At 43.5% G+C, this 19,729-nt stretch overlaps 4 protein-coding genes across 4 annotated transcripts; 2 read left to right on the forward strand and 2 right to left on the reverse strand.

Moving 5' to 3' along the window:
* Positions 1-4: 4 nt before the first annotated feature.
* On the reverse strand, positions 5-5,129 carry zbtb33 (zinc finger and BTB domain containing 33). Its single transcript, XM_058076594.1, has 2 exons — positions 4,047-5,129; positions 5-3,596 (listed from the first exon to the last, which is right to left on the reverse strand). The coding sequence occupies exons 1-2, from the start codon at positions 4,072-4,074 to the stop codon at positions 1,828-1,830; spliced, it is 1,797 nt and encodes a 598-aa protein (XP_057932577.1). The 5' UTR covers positions 4,075-5,129; the 3' UTR covers positions 5-1,827.
* On the forward strand, positions 3,993-10,623 carry nkap (NFKB activating protein). The gene is made up of 8 exons (XM_058076600.1): positions 3,993-5,048; positions 6,276-6,356; positions 8,170-8,228; positions 8,298-8,381; positions 8,457-8,493; positions 8,562-8,765; positions 9,987-10,136; positions 10,259-10,623. Exons 1-8 carry the CDS (start codon positions 4,660-4,662, stop codon positions 10,434-10,436), a joined length of 1,182 nt encoding a protein of 393 aa, XP_057932583.1. The 5' UTR covers positions 3,993-4,659; the 3' UTR covers positions 10,437-10,623.
* A 119-nt stretch (positions 10,624-10,742) lies between these two features.
* ndufa1 (NADH:ubiquinone oxidoreductase subunit A1) lies at positions 10,743-11,546 on the reverse strand. Its single transcript, XM_058076613.1, has 3 exons — positions 11,324-11,546; positions 11,130-11,219; positions 10,743-10,864 (listed from the first exon to the last, which is right to left on the reverse strand). Exons 1-3 carry the CDS (start codon positions 11,423-11,425, stop codon positions 10,844-10,846), a joined length of 213 nt encoding a protein of 70 aa, XP_057932596.1. The 5' UTR covers positions 11,426-11,546; the 3' UTR covers positions 10,743-10,843.
* A 471-nt stretch (positions 11,547-12,017) lies between these two features.
* upf3b (UPF3B regulator of nonsense mediated mRNA decay) lies at positions 12,018-19,526 on the forward strand. The gene is made up of 10 exons (XM_058076595.1): positions 12,018-12,266; positions 12,484-12,590; positions 12,663-12,769; positions 12,843-12,941; positions 16,540-16,650; positions 16,721-16,764; positions 17,841-18,023; positions 18,102-18,256; positions 18,349-18,664; positions 18,836-19,526. Exons 1-10 carry the CDS (start codon positions 12,156-12,158, stop codon positions 18,977-18,979), a joined length of 1,377 nt encoding a protein of 458 aa, XP_057932578.1. The 5' UTR covers positions 12,018-12,155; the 3' UTR covers positions 18,980-19,526.
* Positions 19,527-19,729: the final 203 nt, after the last annotated feature.

Raw genomic sequence — 19,729 nt, forward strand, 5'->3', positions numbered from 1 at the left:
TTCAACAGTAAAAGAATAATTTATTGTCATAAAGACAGAAGGAACATTTCTGAATACACAACATACAGCCACATTATAAAAAAGCAAGCTTGGCTCTACAAAATAAGGACACAAATATATACTGTACATCACACACAACCCAATGTTAATCCGTTGATTATTGACGTGACGCAGAACGTCTCTGCTACCTCTACTCATTTACTCACCACTACACTCTTAGACACAGTGAAAAGTCCATTTCAAAGAGTCCAAACATGAAGAAGCATGATGAAATACTAAGTGCTAACCTTTCAGTCAACAGTCGTTTCGTGAGTCACTCTGGTAATGCACATTTTGGAGTTGCAAAAACATGAAAACAGTCTTAAAAAAAGCTCCACATTAAAAGCAATACCTTCCATGATCCCCATATGTGGGCTTGCCAATAATAAACAACTTTTCAGATCATACTCAAGTGCAAAGATGTGAAATGTTCATTTCATTCAAAACATTGAATGTGGAATGATCATAGTTGGTCTGCTTAAACCAGGGGTGTCCAAAGTGCGACCTGAGGACTGGTTTTGGCCTGCTCGTTGTTTTTTGTCCCATTTTTAAATAATATATTACATTTGACACACTTTCAGTAATACGACACAAACTTAAGATATTTATGTTTTAAAAAAAACATAAAACCACCAGCAGCTAGCAACACTAACAGCGGTTTAGAAGAACAGACTGAACAAATAATGTCTGCTTTTCTTAGTGACCATGGTTGCAAAAGAATCCACGGTGGAGCCAAAAAAAGTTGCCAAGTGCCAACATTTTGATAAAGAAGGTGAGAATCAGGATTACGTCCAAGACGTAACTCATAGCAAAACCCAAAGGTGGTGTTTCATCTCATCACTCACCGCAAAAGTGACAATAAAAGTTCATGTATCCTTTTCATATGCATTTCAAATTGTTTTACTTGTAAAAAAAAAAAAACTATTAAAATGACTCGGAGTGTCTGGAACAGATTATAAGGGTAAAATGTATTCAGTTGGGGTACGTTTTGGTTTGAGTGAATGAATGACACAAACCGAGATTCTCATTGTAAATTGTTTTTTTTTTTTTAGAGAATTTCAGTTGGCGTTAAAGGTGTTCACTTACCACCGTCTTGTATACGTACATGTCTGTAGCACGTGCACATACACAAAAGGATAGGAAAATTGCAAAATTTAGCCAAATCACCATTATAAGCTAACGACCACACACATAACTAATGCACACGTGTGTATGTTACGTGACATGTGGCTCATGTGCTGGGAAGAGAAAGAGGCCGGGTTAAAATGCCAGAAGGACATTCCAAAGTTGGCGTTCCACCATGCATTACCTAAGCAAGGCATGCAGCACCTTTAGTGTAAAAAAAATAAAATTAAATTAAATAAAATGACAGGGGTGCCCTGTGCATCCTCGGTACAAAAAGGCTGGACACTCCCGGCTTAAACTGAACCCCTCAACAACGCAAAGAAAGCATAGTGTAGTTAAAAAGGCCTGGGTATGCTTTTTACATACTGTAATGTGCAGTGCTCTGTTTTACGTAACAGATTCCATGTTGGAGGCAACATGGCCGAAAGGTCATCAATACTTCATTATCCATAATTACCAAATGTTTTCATCCTCGTCCATCGTTCAACAAATCACTGTTCTTTCCTTCAAAAATAAGGGTCACATGGCTTGTCATGTTTTCAGTTCTGTCAACATTCACTCATCTGGACCAGCATCAGAGAAGGGAGGAGTGGAAGAGGAGTACTCGAAGTCCAAAGCGGGGGCCCCTGAAAAGGCACAAGTGATAGCGAGATCCAGCATCTGTCAATACGTCTCCGGAATAGTGAAAGCGTATTCCGCCTTCGCCTGAGGAGGACGAGCATTCATGGGCGGCCGTCCTTGCCCGCCCATCAGCATTTGCTCCTCGGACTCCACGAAAAGGTTGTCCCAGTGCAGCATTCGGTTCTGGACGGGTGGGTGGACGACGTCCTCGTGGCCTGGTGGGAGATGCTGCACGCTGCCGTCCTCGGAGATGAATGGGATGGCAGCCCCCTCCGTGGTCCACGAGTACGGCTTCATCTGCACCGACTTGGACGGCAGCAGGCGGTAGATGTTGTCCTCGCCGTCTTCTTTGGCCTTCCTGCCGCTGGGGTCCTGGTTGTGGACCTGCTTGCAGTGGTTGGACAGCAGCTGGTAGTTGAGGAAGGTCCCGCTGCACATCAGGCACTGGTACCGCCGCTCGCCCGTGTGCTGGATTTCGTGCTTAGTCCTGTACTCGGCCAGAGCAAAAACTTTGTCGCAGTAGCGGCACGGGTACTTCTTTTCCCACGAGTGCGTGTTGAAGTGGCGGCGGAGGCTGGTCAGGCACACGTAGGGTCGCTTGCACACGACGCACACGTAGAACGTCTTGCCGTCCATGATGAGCTCGTAGTGGTCGTCCAGCTCTGATTTGGATTTCTTCTTGTTTGGTCCCACCTTGAGGTTCCCGGGTATTTCCGCTATGGATCTCTTCCCTTTGTTGGATTTTGAGCCGCCTTCTCCCGGATCCTCCTTCACCGGGACGATATCGTAGGTGTTCTCCCCGATGTTGGCGTAAACTTTACAATTGGGAGAAATGGAATCGATTTCTGTTGCCGCATTGAGTGTTACCGTCTTTTTGGTTGCCGTCGGCAGTTTGATGTTTCTTTCCGAAATGTCCAGCAGCCTGATTTTGGAATCTCCTTGCTGAGGTGAGGAGGAAACTTGCTTTTTGTGGACTCCCAGTATGTCTGCGTTGCCCCCCTTCGCCGTGCTGGTTCCACACGACTGAGAGGCACTCTGGAGCTCCTGGTTGCCGCCGCCGCCGCCGCCGCCGCCGCCACCGGTCAGGCTGGCAGTACTTCCAGACGACACCCTGGCCGGGGAATTATAGTCCTTGGAGCTGCTGTCCGGACTACGCAGAGGGCTGCTGTCAGGAAGCTTTGGCTCTGCGGGTTCTTTGCTTGGCTCCTTCTCAACTGAATCCACCGTCTCCAAATCAATGACCTCCGCCGAGACTCTGGATTTGGAGTCTGTCTGCGAGACAAACATAACGTCGTCGTCGTCCGAGTCGGCTTCATGATCTGCCGGTTTGCTGAACTCCTCCGCAGATATTGAGAAGGACTCTGAGATGATGGGCATGACCATCTCAGACGACGATTCATCCCGGCTTTCGTCCTCCTTGGACAAACCCGGCAAACCCTTGACTCGCGAGAGGGGCGTCGCCAGCTTGGCAATGAACTTGACCCCGAGCGTCTGCCCGGCCGAGATGAGCTCTTCCAACAAGTCCGAGCGAATCCGTACGATCTTGGAGCTGTAAATGAAATTAAGGATGTGCTCAAAGATCTCCGCTCGGAGAAAGTTCAGCTCTATGACCTGCCCCGCCACAACGAACAGCTGGTGGAAATAAGTACTCGATGCTGACAGGATGCTTTTGTGGGCTCGGAACTTCCTGTCTTGGATGATGATGGTGACGTCGCAAAATAATCCGCTGTTTCGTTGCTCGTTCATCGCCTGGAGCAAAGCGGCCGAATACTGGGGGTCGGTCGCGGAGATCAGCTTCAGGGTCTGCATGGCTGGGGGACACAATGAAAACAATCACAATGTGTCCGTTCCATTGGGCCCTGCTAGTGCTTTAAAACTTTTAACACTTGCCACCTTTCACCGCACATTTTATGTACAGTTATATTAAGTATTGTTAGTAAACAACGTATGGGTTTTGATCCGCCGAATTACCAACGCGAGACGTCACGTTTGTTTTTAGCCAAGTTGTAGCACTGATAGCGATATTATAAGACATCATAAAATGTGTGTATGTTATCGGAAATCTCATTGTACAATAATGGTAGTTTTCCAATGCTGATATATGTTCCATAGTGAACAATAGGACAAGGCGGGCCTAGACTATATGACAGCTCATTAGCGTGTTAGCTGCTAAAAACAAATGCACCGCCGTTAATGCATTCCGCCCACCGGATAATTGCGCGACACATCTTCTGAATATAAATTCACAAACACGCCCTTACCTGCGCCTTTTGTGTCTGCCATCTGCATAAAGAAGTGAGCGTATTTACAGCTAATGTGCTAGCCGCTTGGCCACACAATGGCTAACAGCAGAGGGAGCGTCACTTGTCAAAGGGATCACCGTGCCTGCCTCTCAATGACGAAACAGATCCCAGCCGCCGTGCACGATCATTCAATGCACGGTTTGGATTCTTTTCATATTTCTTACATTTAAATATGAAATACAAGCCCCGACGTTGTTTCACTTCAAAGTTATTTTTCTCGACGGAAAACGTCACAGTAACTTCCTCTTCGTTGATCTATCTTACAAAAACGTACTAGCTAGACTGAAATTAAATTAATTCACTTTATATGTATATGTTATTTGTTTTACATTACTAATGTATATAGTTTTTAACTTTTAGAGGCCGGGTGTGAAAGCGTCCATCTAGTTAATAAAACGGGCAGAACGTTGTACATGACTCCCGGAAATGACGGAGAAACTAATGCACCACTTCCGGGTTTGGATGCGCTCGAGACTGGTCGTACTCGTAGCAACACAGCTTTCCTTGGTAGCTTAATTTGTCTTTTCGCAGCTTTTATCCCAGATATTAGTCCGGGATAGTCGCTTGAGCCATGCCGCAGTTCAACCGACTAAGTCCCCGGAGTCCTCGACACCGTCGAAGCCGCACTCCTCGCTCCCGCAGCCCCAGCCGAGATGGGAGTTTGTCTCCGGACAGCTTCGGGCCCAAACCACCGAAGCCTCGTAACAGGGAGCGCGAACGAGAGGAGAGGGAGCATCGACTCAGGGAGGCCAAAACTATTAAACGGTTCCGAATCGGGAGCCCCCGCCGCAGTCGATCCCGATCCAGAGAGCGGCACACGGGCAGCGGCGGTGTTAACCACAGTCGCTGGGCCGAGCAGAAGGACGCTCCGTGGAGGCACGGTGGCTTCAGAGACGACTTTTACTACGACCAGCAGAGGGACGACGCCCACAGACAGAGACAAGAGGAATTAATGGCGAGGTAAATACTTTGGAAAACTACACTTAACCGCTTTAGCACTTGTTAGCCACGTTAGCATAACATCGTATCGCAGTTATGAAATGGTGGTAGTCAACGAAACTGTACCACTCCAGCCCTGCGGTGGGCGCTAATGCGCCTTACAGGGACATTCACAGTGTGGGTGTAAGTACGTGAACAAATGGCGTGGTGTGGTGGGGTTTCTGAGAAGACAGTTTAATGGGTTAATGAGCTGTGTTGAGAGGAAAGACGGACCTAACTGTTCAAACAGGGGAATGTAACTCTTAGCAGCTGCATCACCATGGTAACCTAGGCTAAACTCATAACCTGGTCTGGACCAGACGCGGAGATGGCGTCGCCATTTATTGAGAACCTAAAAGTTTTCCGAGGGGACATGGAGAAAGAAATATGAAAATCAACTGCAATAAAACACTAAAATGAAGGTGGCCAAGAAACACTGCCATCTGGTGGCCATAACGAGATATTACACTTTTCGTTAAACCTTTAACATGGAAAGTGTAGGCTGCATCATGACTTGGAGTGCTACTGTGCTACTGTACACTACAATAGTCAGATGCAATCTGTATCTTGTACAAAAAAGCCATCCGCGACGAACAAAGTAACCGTCGCACCATGTGGGCATACAAACAAATATCTATGCACCAGTACCTATGCTAAAAACACACTCATATAAGTCCTGCCGCAAAGCATGCTGGGTAGCTTGTAGTACTCTTTCTCCTACCATTTTGCCTGCCGTTTTTTGCACCTTTGCTAGATTGAAAAAAAAGTTGATGAGGTCATTATAGACGTAAACAAGGAGGAGTTAACGGGCTCTTGGTCCTGTTTTATTGTTCATCGCTCATTATTGTTGATGCAGCTGGGCTACCCTGCATGTCTTGTGGGCATTTGGAACAACAGTTTTAGGTGATGTTACGTTTAGCGCTTAGTTGTTGAGCAAACAGCGCCATCTCGTGGCCAACTAATACAAAGGCGGACATCATGGCTTTGAAAGAACAACACCGGCTTGACTTTTCCCTCTGGATGATGGAGGACGCACGCAGCAGAATTTTGTCAAGTTCCCTAAATCATCCGCAGCTCTTGATTTTCTCATACATTTGTTTCTTGAAACATGACGTTTTTGAATGCTGTCCTACATAAAAATAATTCATTCATTCATTCATTCATTTTCTACCACTTTTCCTCATTCTGACATTTAATTCTGTGTTGCAGGCGGCTGCAAGAGCGAGAGAGAATTGGAGAGCAAGGCTGTCCCGAAGTGTGGGGATATTCTCCCAGAGTAAAAGAAGAAGAGTAAGTGTCTAATCACACACACGCACACACGTTTTTGTTGTTGTAAGTAGGAATGAGCCACACGTTTCCAGCGATATGAGAGAAAGTCCAGCGCGACCACTACATGGAAATACCTTCACATCATGTGCCATTCCTTGCAGTCGGAACTGGGCTTAGATGTGTTGAAACCGCAGGGTTGAGCGGCGCCTGCAGGCTCGCGTTGTTGTCGCTCAACATATTACTCACGCCAGGGGTTACCAATGTGGAGACGTTATTCAGAACGAGACAGGAGTGGTATGAAGCGTTTACTCTCCACTGAACAACAGGAAAAACCACTTAACGCCTGGGTTGCTAACAATCATGTGACCTGGAAACGGTTTGTTTGTGGGCTAGTGTGACCTGCCACTATGAAATAATAACTAAGAAACATTTAAAAACACATTTAAAAATATATACTGGATTTTCTGGACTATAAGTCACACAAGGCCAAAAATGCATAATTAAGTAGCAATAAAAACATACATAAGTTGCACTGGATTATAAGTCGCATTTTTGCGGGTAATTTATTTTACAAACTACTTGACCAAACCGGACATTATGTCAATAAAAGAATAGAGAACAGCCTGAATAGGTGTAAGATATGCTAACACAATGCTCATTCAGCTTCATGAAAAATAAACATGAACAGAAAAGATCCAGTGTTTATGGAACATAACAAACAGTTTTAAGCACAGTAACTGTTTTGTTTTCTTCATGGCAGTAAGAGTAGCCTCCACTTTACGCCAGTCCCTAACAACTTTCATACTTACTCCAAACTTTCTCTCTGCTGCTCCATTACTGTTTTCAGCTGAATATTTCACTACTTGTAGCTTACAGTCTGCAGAATATCATTTGTTTTTGGGGGGCATTTGTGTTTTGTCATTCTCAGTTGTCTTTGTAAGCTAACGTCTACTGTTTAAATATTGAATTGTTAAGGAGTAGGAGATATCAGTACGAAATTCTAGAGTGCCCTCCTGTGGCTGTGTGTGAAATGATATATATATTTTCATTTATAAGCCGCTCTGGAGTACAAGTCACAGGAACAGCCAACCTTCATTCATTCATTTTCTACCGCTTATCCTCACTACAATCCGAGGGGTGCTGGAGCCTATCCCAGCTGTCTTCGGGCGAGAGGCGGGTACACCCTGGACTGGTGGCCAGCCAATCACAGGGCACATATAGACAAACAACCATTCACACTCACATTCATACCTATGGACAATTTGGAGTGGCTAATTAACCTAGCATGTTTTTGGAATGTGGGAGGAAACCGGAGTACCCGGAGAAAACCCACGCATGCACGGGGAGAACATGCAAACTCCACACAGAGATGGCCCAGGGTGCGATTGAACCCTGGTCTCCTAGCTGTGAGGTCTGCGCGCTAACCACTTGTCCGCCGTGCAGCCCACAGCCAACCTTTTATGGAAAAAAAGTATGACCATGGAAAATCTGGCATTATTCACGTTGGGACCTTGAGCCACTTGATTGCTTTTTAGACTGCAATGAGAACTTCATTTTATGATTTAATTAGAAAGAATTCAGTATTTGATGTAAAAGACATACATATGTTCAACCTCCATCGTGTTTATATGGTTTAAATATGATTTTTTCTCTTTTCGAGAAAGATATTTCAAAATAAGATATTTTAGAGCTGTCATTTAATTGCTGTAAAACCGTGCTATTTTTATCCCAAGGTCATCATACCATCAGAATCTCATGTCGGCCCATGCCATGTGGTAAGTTGGCCGTTGTCGTCACGTAACGTTTTAACATTGCTCTTCTTTGTGTCCACCAGCTCTGATGAATTTACACCAGTCGAAGAAAATGAGAAAAATGCCAGCTCAGGGTCTGAAGGTACGTTTTAATACACATTTGCAAGTAGCGTTCATGTTGATTTTAACGGCAGTATGTGTTCAATTGTAGACGAGAAAAGGAAAAAAAAGAAGAAATCCAAGAAGAAAAAACGCATGAAGAATTCAGACAGCGGTTTGGACTCAGACTCAGATGGTAAAAGATGTTGAAATACATTAGTTGAAGTTCCTGATGTGTTTTATATTAAACACACATGTTGTCATTTATCAGAGGACAAGGTCAAGAAGAAGAAAAAGAAGAGCAAGAAGTAAGACGGGATTTGTTTACGCCGCATGCTTCAAGCAACACAACTGAAACAACCTTGTTTGCTCTCAGGTCCAAAAAGTCCAAGAAGAAGAAGAAGAAGGCCAAGAAGAGCCGCAAGACGTCGAGCGAGTCCAGCAGTGGCGAGTCTGAGGAGGAGGGAGAGGAGGAGGACCCCAACGAGGTGACGTGGGTTGAGAAAACGTGCACGGATGAACACCTGGTGGGACCCGAAGCTCCGCTCACTCACCTGTCTCAGGACGAACGACCCCTAGAGTGAGTTTGAAATCAAGTACTCTGTCTTCCTTCCTTTCTAGTAGGGGTGTCCCGATCCAGACAAAAAACATTTTAATGCATTCAGTATACATGGACCTACGTACTCGGAAGTGCTCTGGAGTGCTTGGGAGTGTGACCAATCACAGAGTACCTTGAGGAGGCCCGGGGGTAATGGTAATGGTAATGGTTTTATTTCATTTGAACATGCATCAGATTACAATTGAATGCATCACATAATCAGTTCCCAGTTCCACATGTCCAAAAGGAGTAGGAAGAAGCAAAGCTTATTAAATCCTACTCCTCCATCTGGTACTTTTACAATCAGTAACTGTTACATTTGTTCTCTTCCTGCTTTCTATAATACAGTTCAAGGTTTTTTTTTTTATAATGTACCTCTTACCGAAGTACTCGGTGATATGAGCATCCAATGCCATAATGGGTACCATAGTGCGTGTCAATATAGTGATATATATAGCACATCATGACTGGTTCAAGACTCTTCATCCTTGTATTTAGCAAACATCAACTGCTTGTATTGTTTCTTGAATTGGCTCATCGTTGTGCATTGTTTGATTTCCTTACTCAATCCATTCCATAGTTTGATTCCACATACTGAAATGCTATGGCTAGCATAACGTAGTCCTAGCATAGAAGTGTTTCAAATGTACTTCTTCCCTGAGATCATATTTCTCCTCTCTTGTAGAGAAGTATTGGATGACATTTTTAGCTAATTGCTTATTTTTAGCCTTATGCATTATTTTAGCTGTTTGAAGATGAACTATATCAGCAAGTTGAAGTATTTGTGATTTTAGAAATAAGGAGTTACTATGTTCTCTGTAGGCGGCATTATGAATTATCCTTACTGACCTTTTTTGCAGTACATTTAGCCAGTGAAGATTGCTTTTATAGTTATTATCCCATATTTCCACACAATAAGTAAGATGTGGTAGAACCAGAGAGCAATAAAGAGTGTGGAGTGATTTCTGATTGAGAACAAATTTTGCTTTGTTCAATACTGACGTCCATGGGAACACTGCAGGAAGAGGTGCAGAATCTCAAACTAGAAATATTTCTGTGCCGGTTAGCACACAGTCTCTGCACACTCTTTAGTGCAGCAGTATAGGATTAGAATGAGACTATAAAAGAAATGTACTGTATTTCATCCTGTCCTTTACAATCAAGTCAGGTTCCAGCATACTCAATAGTTTTATTGTCTTGCAGTTTTGGTCATGCTCTCCTACCGGGAGAAGGTGCCGCAATGGCGGAATACGTGAAGGCCGGAAAACGTATTCCGAGGAGAGGAGAGATCGGCCTCACCAGTAACGAGATTGCAGATTTTGAGAAGTCGGGCTACGTCATGAGCGGCAGCAGGTACGAGGACGTGCTTAGACAGCTCGAAGGCTCCAGTGTGACACATCAGTTGCTTATTCACCAGCACGAGGCTTTATGCACGCAGCAACTATACTCCACTTGTGTTCATGTCACCCTCGCAGACATCGCCGCATGGAGGCTGTACGTCTGAGAAAGGAGAACCAGATCTACAGTGCCGATGAAAAGAGAGCGCTGGCCTCCTTCAACCAGGAAGAAAGACGCAAAAGGGAAAGCAAGATCCTGTCCAGTTTTCGAGAGATGGTCTACAGGAAGACCAAAGGAAAGGAGGACAAGACTTAACTGCTGTCAGTTAAAGTGCAGTGCCTTTTTACAGATGGAAATGGCATTTGGAAGTAAATACGGATTTCATGTTGGGAGTCCACTCCGACCAGCTTGTTTTGGAACAATAGACCCATTTTTGTCATATTGTTACTGTTTTTTGTGGCCTACTTAAAGCCATGTTAATAAAATTTCTTTCAACTACCAATGGGATTCCCTTCAATTGTCCTCTTGTCTCCCTCAGCTGAAAGTATAGTAATGTATTCATGACATACACTATAATTTAGAGCTCTTAAAAGTTAGAATGATGACTCAGTCAGCCATGTATAGTTTGGAAACTTTTTAATGAACATGAACAAACTGCTATCAGGCAGAACTGCTTAACTGTACAACAAATGACTTTATTCCAAGAGAAGGGGTTCTTGCCATCAGTGGATGTTCTCGAGTCCCTGGAGAAGAAAACAAACATCCTTGATCTGTTGGTGTTCCTTGACATCCACATTTAGTCAAATACTATGTAACAAGTCCACTACACTGGTCTGGCATAGTGTATGATGAATTATGATCATGAATCATTTAACGTGACAAAGGTGGTGACAGGTGAAGTTTAACTACAAAACTTGCCTTTTTCAACATAATTCTACACATGTAATCCCATAGTACTCTTAATACTTGAATGCATCATGACTTATTAGACTGAGCATGTAGCTTCACCTTGGTGTCAAAGTGCCGTCCCGTTCCCGACACCCGCCGGTCTCTCTCCAACAAGTACCAATGCCACGGAAGCCGGGCGACTCGCTTTTCCTACGTGACAGTCAAACATACATTATGTATGTTCATATTTAAATGACAACACATTTGACTTTGGGCACGTCTTCTTGAGTTAGCAATTCCTCCCTTATGCTCACCTTTCCACCGTTGGTGAATTTGTGGATCTGTGCTGTGGCGACGCCGGGAATAATCAGACAAACTGTCATGATGGCGAAGCCGGGCAGGATTTCATACCACATCGTAGCAGGGAAATTTGGACGTCCACCAAATTCCCTGTTGTCTCTTTATTTTGCTAGGAAGCTAACAAGATGGCGGCCTCCACTCGAGTCCTTACACGAGCGGAAGTAGAAGCAAACGTCTCTCTTGTGTTACAAAATTCAAAATAAGATAACAGCAGGCGAAAATGTCCCCCAAACAATAAACCCATGACTCAAACATGACATCGTAAGCGTGAAAGTGTTTTTAAATCCAATTATCTTCCAGCTAAACTCCTAAAATATTATGGACTGTTTTTTTCCTACTCTAAAGCTTTTATTTTGAAATACAATAACTGGGCGCTTTATTTTTACTGTATGTCAAGAAATTGAAGAAAGACTGACAAAATTATGTATCTGGACTGTACAGACTGAATTCGAAACTGCAACCAGAGCAATGCAACAAAATTGAGAGCAGTGAAGCATATAAGCGTATTTGAGAGTCAAATTGCATTCCTACGTGTTGAAAGTCCTCTGTCTCTCACGTCCTCCGACACTTCACCGCTCATGTTCTGGTGAGCCCGCCCCACTATTTGAGAAGCACTTGTTTCGTCTCCCCACATATGTCCGCTAGATGGCGGTGCGGCATCTGTCAGGTTGGGCGCCCACCGCCTCGCCATTCAATAAGACGATGAAGAAGAACACCCATCTCGGCTAACTTGCTAAAAAAAAAGTAAACAAGTCTGACGCAAAGTTCACACGTAGCCTTTCAAACATGAAGGAAGACAAGGAAAACACACGTCCCAGGGAGAAAAGGGTGGAAATAATGTGCGATGATGTAGAAAAGGCGGAGAAATTGAAGGAAAAAAAGGAGACCATGACAAAGGTAAAACTATCGAGCTAGGCTAGGTTAGGTTAGCTTGTTGCTACCACAGTAGTTGTTTGGTGTTCAACGGCACGACATGCATTTTAACCCTATTACGTCTAACAACATATACGAATAAATTGTAGACGTTATCAGTATTTTAGAACATCTTTAAACAAATTATAACAACCTTCATATCGTCTCATTGACGTGTGCTAATGGATAACGTTTGTTTTAGATTGTGATTAGAAGATTGCCACCAAGCCTAACTAAAGACGAGCTGGAGGAGCAGCTGCAACCACTCCCAGAAGTGGACTACCTGGAGTTCTTCTCCAATGACACCAGGTGAGGTGGTCACACCCCCAGCAGGAAAGCAACTGAACAGTACTTTAACTGATAATCAATGCTCTGTGTCAGCCTTTACCCTCACCTCTTTGCAAGGGCATACATCAACTTCAAGAACCAGGAAGATATTGTTCTATTTAGGGATCGCTTTGATGGCTATGTGTTCATTGACAATAGAGGTATGATGCCAAAGTCCTGATTTTACATTTAAACATGTGCATATAAGTACTTGTACGTGTTGTGTTTAAACAGGACAGGAGTACCCTGCTATTGTGGAGTTTGCGCCTTTCCAAAAGACGTCCAAAAAGAAAATGAAGAAAAAGGACGCCAAGTGTGGAACAATAACTGACGGTATGAAGTTTGTCCCTACTAGTATTCATCTATAGTATAGGCAGTGTTTACAATCATAGCTGTAATGCAGGAGTTAAAGAAGTTAACCACAGTGATTCTTAACCCTTTGGTTGTAGCTTTAAAATGGTCAGCGAAAAAGGCATACTGTAAATTAGAAAAATGATGCGTGTGAATATTATCATAAAACATTTTATTAACTGTAAAGTGAACATTACAAGACTTTTTAACCTTCACCGATTTCATGACGCAATATTTTATTAAGGAAAAGCAAATTAAAACTCCAGCCGAAGAAAAAGCACAACATGCTTGTGTTGGGTTGAAAAAGGTCTCATCCTGCCAGTCTTAAAATTAAAGGGGACCTATTATGCTCATTTTCGTGCCTTTGTATTGAGTTGTGGACTCCTATAGAGCAGCTACACACAATAACCCGCACAGAAAGCTTTCGAGATCTTCCAGAATCTGCACCTATTCCAGCTGTATTTCCGTGGATGACCAAAACGGTCCCTTTTAATTTATTCCACCCACGGCCCGCATCCCGGCACGCCACTCTGTTGTGATTGGTAACACTCCCAAACTCCCCCCGAGAACGTCTGGACTACTGCCCGACACCACTTTCTAATTTTGTTGATATAGGAGTTATAGGAGATAATAAATGGATAAACCCTTTGGAGAGAAAAGTGGTTAGGAGCTTCTTGTAGCTTAAGAGCTGGAGACCTGTGACTGTGGATGCACTCAGAGTATAATGTGGGATTTTCTACAACATCGGTAATAGAAATGTGGTCATTACACGCTTTTTACAGGACAACTGCATTTAAATGATGGTGGTGGAAAAAGGTTATTAGCAACTCCAAACATGGTGAGCTTGTAATTTGCAGCCCACTATAATGTCAAGTCAAGTCAAGTTTATTTATATAGCCCTTAATCACAAAAGAGCTTCAAAGGGCTTAACAAGCAGGCAACAGTAGATGATAGACAATAGACGACAAACAACATCCCCTGATCTGAACCCCCATCAGGGCAAGGAAAAACTCAAAACCCATTAGGGAAAAAGAAACCTTGAGAAGGGACCGCAGATGGGGAATCCCCCTTCTAGGATGACCAGGCTGCAATGGATGTTTAGAGGGTAACATGTGACAGTTAAATATAAACAGAGAGTATAATAGTCCAGGTCCAAGATGGAATGCCATTAGGACAGTTGGGCAGGCGCGGGTCTTGAGATGATCACCATCCCTCTGCTGCAGCGCCTCCACAAGGTAGGCCACGTCAGATGTCCAGTTTCGTCAAGGCAACTTCCAAACAGCCTCTCCTGGACCCCCCGGGGGCGGTATGGGAGAGAGAAGGAGCGGCAGTCAAAACAGGCAGGGAATATTTTTAACTAAACGCTAAAGTATAGAAATGAGTCTTAAGTCGGGACTTGAACATTTCTACTGAGGTAGCAGCTCTAATATTAACAGGTAGAGCATTCCACAACGTTGGGGCCCGAATGGAAAAGGCTCTAGAGCCCGCATACTTCTTTCTGGCTCTCGGGATAGTCAAAAGACCGGCGTGTTGTGAGCGTAGGTTTCTAGACGGAGCATAGAGTACAATTAGGTCAACCAGATAAGAAGGTGCCAACCCATAATATTTTGTAAACCAGAAGCAGTACCTTAAAGTCACATCTTAAATGAACTGGGAACCAGTGCAGGTTGGCTAGTATTGGACAAATATGGTCACACTTACGTGTCCTTGTAAGAAGTCGCGCTGCAGCATTTTGTACTAACTGCAAGCTTTTGAGACTCGCCATTGGAAGACCAGAAGCAGCACATTACAGTAGTCAAGGCGAGACGTGACAAATGCATGGACTATGGTCTCTGCATCAGAAGTGGATAGAATAGGTCGTATCTTCGCAATATTGCGAAGATGAAAAAATGCTGTTTTAGTAACATTCTTAATGTGCTTATGAAAGGATAGAGTCGGGTCCAATATCACACCCAGATTTTTCACAGAGTCACTTTGGGAAATTATGCTATTATCAAAACTCAGAGTGGTGTCCTTAAACAGGCGGCTCTGTTTAGCAGGGCCGATGATCAACATCTCAGTTTTATCAGGGATCAAGAGTAAAAAGTTACAGGACATCCAATGTTTAATATCAATGAGACAAGCCTCCAAATTAGAGCAGTCCTGCGGGTCAGGTAACTTTAGTGGGACATATAGCTGAGTGTCATCAGCATAAGAGTGAAAGCTAATCTTATGTTTGCGAATGATGTCGCCAAGCGGCAACATGTAAATGTTAAACAAAAGAGGGCCGAGCACTGAACCTTGTGGAACTCCACAAGTGACACCACAGAACTCTGAAGTCACATCATCACAAACGACACGATGCGTCCGATCCTCAAGATAAGATCTAAACCAAGAGAGTACCGGACCAGTAACACCAATATATGTTTGAAGGCGTTCCAGTAGGATAGAGTGATCGACAGTGTCGAAAGCAGCACTGAGATCAAGTAATAACAATATTGTAGATGTGTCACAGTCCATAGATAGAAGATCATTTGTCACTTTTGCAAGGGCTGATTCAGTGGAGTGGTTCATCCTGAAACCAGACTGAAAAGGTTCAAAAAGATCACCCAAAGCCATGTGATCATTGAGCTGTTGTGCTACAATTCTTTCAAGGATCTTGGACAGAAATGGGAGGTTAGACACCGGCCTATAGTGGGAAATACTCCCGGGGTCGAGGGTTGGTTTTTTTTAATGCTACACAGTCAATTTATTTACAAAAAATAAACACAGTTAGGGCATTGATGAATTGTACAGCTTGCTTTTCTGACTCTTTGACACGACCAAGTAACGTTGGAAAGGTGTCAGGCTTCAGCTATGGTTTGTCGGCTAGTGCAGCTTCATACTGGCCCATGCTCACAAAACAGTCCTGTTTAAAATGCCGGATGAAAACATTTCTCTCTTGCTGGCAGGGAATCAGTAACTCCAACCACTTCTGCCCGATGCTTGCCTCCTTAGGAAAGCTAAACAAATTGAACTTTTTCTCTCACACCTGAAAGTTTTTTTTCGCAATTTGCGCAAACCTCATTATATGAAACTTTGGCATCGTTTAACACAATAGTGCAACATTTATAGGTCAGAAAAGTGGAAAAAGCATAATAATAGGTCCACTTTAAGTTGCTATCTGTAGGCATGTAACAATAATCAAATCATTTAACAGCACAATAAGTAAAAACAGTTGATAAAAAGTTGATAATTTTGCCGGCCTCAATGTATCAATGTTTCTTTTGTGGCTCTTCTACAGGCTGGATGACAAAGGGTTCACTCTGTGCATCTGTCTCAACACCTGGGCGTGTTGAGACAGTGGGGGTCAAATGGATGATTCTCGTAAAAGGGGTACCAGCAATAGTGCAGTTATTTTGAGGTTGAAAATGCAAGTACTACAGTGATTTGAAGCCGTAGCCATGTGAAAATGTACTGCAAACACATTGACTAAACAGGGGACACGGTATCAAATACTTTCTTCCTGAAAAACACAATTTCAGCTCGTTTGTGCATTGTCATTTTGCGACATGAAAAGGTTTGTGACAAGGACAATGTCTTTGTGTTTGTTTTCTCTTAGATCCGGATTACAAAAAATTTCTGGATTATTATAACGGAGATGATGAGAAATTGACATCAACGCCTGAGACGTTGCTAGAAGAGATTGAAGCCAGATCAAAGGAATTAGTTGGTGAGTATACATACAAATAGAACCTCTTTGTGTTGCTCAGTCACTAATGTCAACTTATCCTGTCCTGCAGCTAAAAAGACAACTCCTCTGTTGGACTTCCTGAAGAATAAACAGGTAAATCAGGAACTTCAAGGACTAGGGTTGGACGATAACTTCTATATAGCGGGATAGTGTATAAAGTCTTTCATTTAAACCAGAAAGAGCAGAGTTGATGTCCGAGAGTTGACAAAGTAAACATGTTGAAATGGTGATAAACACTGGCAAAAGTTGGTGGAAGCTCCTCTTACGGAGCGTGACTGGAAGCTCGCGGGATTAGCGTAGTTTAGCATGCTAGTGCGGTTGTGTGTGTGTGTGATTAATATAGTTTTCACCATGCTATCAGTACTGGCACATATATTGTGTTCTATGGCTACTTAGACATGGGATATACCAAAAGAAAGGTTAGACTCTCAGTTATCAACAGTAGGTAAGTTTCAGCGAAAAAAGAGAGGAACAACGGCTTTTTCTTGACCCAGATTTAGCCAAAATATATAAACAACGATGCCACAACATAAACACCACCAAAAACTGTTGTTTTAATGAAAATAACCATTTATTTACAAAGATAACACCATGAATTATTTCCAATTTCATATTTGGAACAGAACTGTGTGTGTGTGTGTGTGTGTGTGTGTGTGTGTGTGTGTGTGTGTGTGTGTGTGTGTGTGTGTGTGTGCGCACACATGTGAATGCATTAAAATTTCCCCTCAATTCATAATCTCTTCAACGCTACAAGCCTTTTTCTTCCTGATTGCTGTGCAGCCGTGTACTTATGTGGGAAATTTGCAGGCAGAGTTCTTATAAAATACACTTCTGCCACCCTGTGGCCATTTTTCCATCTTAAAACTGCACCAAACGTGGTCTCTTCTATTGTGGAGTTGTGTCATCACCTCTTTTTACCTCTAGTGCTATGTGAATAATATTTATTAATACATCTTTGGTAGGCGTTACAGTTAGTTTTAGTAGCAATGTGTTCAGAGGCTGACATCTCGTTTTTCATCTCATTAATTTAAGTGTATTTCATCATAAGGGTTACGGTTTGTAGCTTTTTATACCAGACTCCACTGAATTTAATGATGTCGTCATATCGTGATACATCCCAACAATGTGGTGAAACACGCTAAGGTCCATATCACCCAACCCAACTTCAGAGAATCAGAGAGGAGAAGAAAGAGGAGAGGAGGAGAAGGGAGCTTGAACGTAAACGCCTTCGCGACGAGGAGCGCCGCAAGTGGAGAGAGGAGCGCAAACGCAAAGGCGCGGACAAGATGAAGAAACTGGACAAGCTGCCAGAAAGCGACAAAGACCAAGTCAAAGAGGAGCCAAAAATCAAAGTAAAGCATAAAAAAGACTTAACAATATATGTCATTGATATATTGCAGAAAGAGATCCTCTTATTTGTCCAATCATAGCTGCTGAGGAAGCCCGACAGAGGAGAAGAAGCTGACACGGACAAAACTAAGGAGAAGTTTAAAAAATCAGATAGGCCGATCAAAGAAGACAGAACTACGGGCGGTGGAGATCAGAAGAGACGTCAGCATGAGAACAGGGAAGAGCGAGGAAAGAAGTACGTCATTCTTGTAGGGCCCAAGTATGTAGATTTTTGTGTTTTTGCTTCAGTTTGGATGTTTTTGTTTTTTTTTTATTCCCCTTGTACAGACCAGATGAGGAGGGCCGCAAGGAGTTCCGGGAGCGTGACGGCGACCGCGAGCCAGACAAGGAGCGGCGCCAGAAGGAGAAGGAACGCATAAGGCGGCAGGAAGAGGAGCGACGGCGCAGGAGGGAGAAGCAGGATGTGGAGAACGCCGGCAGGAGGCGAGTGGAGGAGGACGGGGCCAAGAAGGAGCGAGAGCGTCCGTCGGACAGGAAACGCGGCGACAACGTGACCGAGTCTGTACATGCTGAGAAGATGGAGAGACCCCCTAGAGAAAATAAGAAGGATGACAGCAGCAAAAGAGAGAGGCTTCGGAATAAAGTAAATCTGTCTGTCAATCGATCAAATGATACTTCCTCTATTTGGGTTATACTATATGTATATATACCTATAGAGTACATACTGTATATTCAGTTAGTTTATTTGTCTGGAGAAATACACTCATTGAAATTCATTGTTTGTTAATATGAAATACTACTGTTTTTGCATCAGGATCGTCCTGCTATCCAGCTGTACCAGCCTGGAGCCAGAAGTCGGCATCGACCAGCAGGAGGCGGAGGAGGGGGTGACTCCCTCTCTGCGGACAGGAAGCCAGACGCAGAGATGAAGAAAGCATCTGACAAAGGCGAGGACTGAGCAAAAAAAAAAAATCGTCAGTATTTGGAGCGTCCGTAAGTTTGGCGAGGAGAGCTCAGCTCAGCTCAATGTGTGGCCTCAGGGCTGCGTGAGCCGATGATGGCTTCTCGCTAGCTCTCCGTGGATGAGGCCCTGATGGGATCTAGTGGAGCCTGGCAGTGCCTCAAAGTGACCCTCTTTAGTTTGATTTTGTTAGGAAAGACAACATTTTGTCTGCAGGGCACTTAAAGTCAAGCCAAAGCTTTGTTAGGCCATCAAAAAACCTCCAAAGTGACCTTATAAATATTTCAGTATTGTTGCAGATGTTCCATTTTCATAGGATAGGTGGTAATCAACTCGCATTGACAAGCTTCTTGCATCTTTTCACATGTACGCATTATACTGACTGTTCATGGACTTGTACACCAAGTACCTTTCTAACTGCATGTACACCTCACAGTTCACCTGCAGCCTTCCCTCTGTTCCCTCAGCATCAGTCAGTCATGCACCAAGCCGAATATGCCACTCTTCCTGATGCCAGCAAGAAAATAAAGAAATATTAAGTCTTTATTTTTGCATTTCATTGATGAAAATGTGTTCCCAAATATATGTTAAGTTGTGGTTCATCTAATTTCACCCGTTATGACACAAGTAAAACATTGTTACAAGAAATGCTAATTGAACGTAATATAGTATAGTAGTAGTACACAGGTATCTCCTGCGGGTGTCGCTGGCTGAAAGGCAAATGGTACCGGAAGTCGTATTGGATAA

This window comes from Doryrhamphus excisus, chromosome 6, assembly GCF_030265055.1.
Source record: "Doryrhamphus excisus isolate RoL2022-K1 chromosome 6, RoL_Dexc_1.0, whole genome shotgun sequence".
NCBI classification, from domain to species: Eukaryota; Metazoa; Chordata; class Actinopteri; order Syngnathiformes; family Syngnathidae; genus Doryrhamphus; species Doryrhamphus excisus.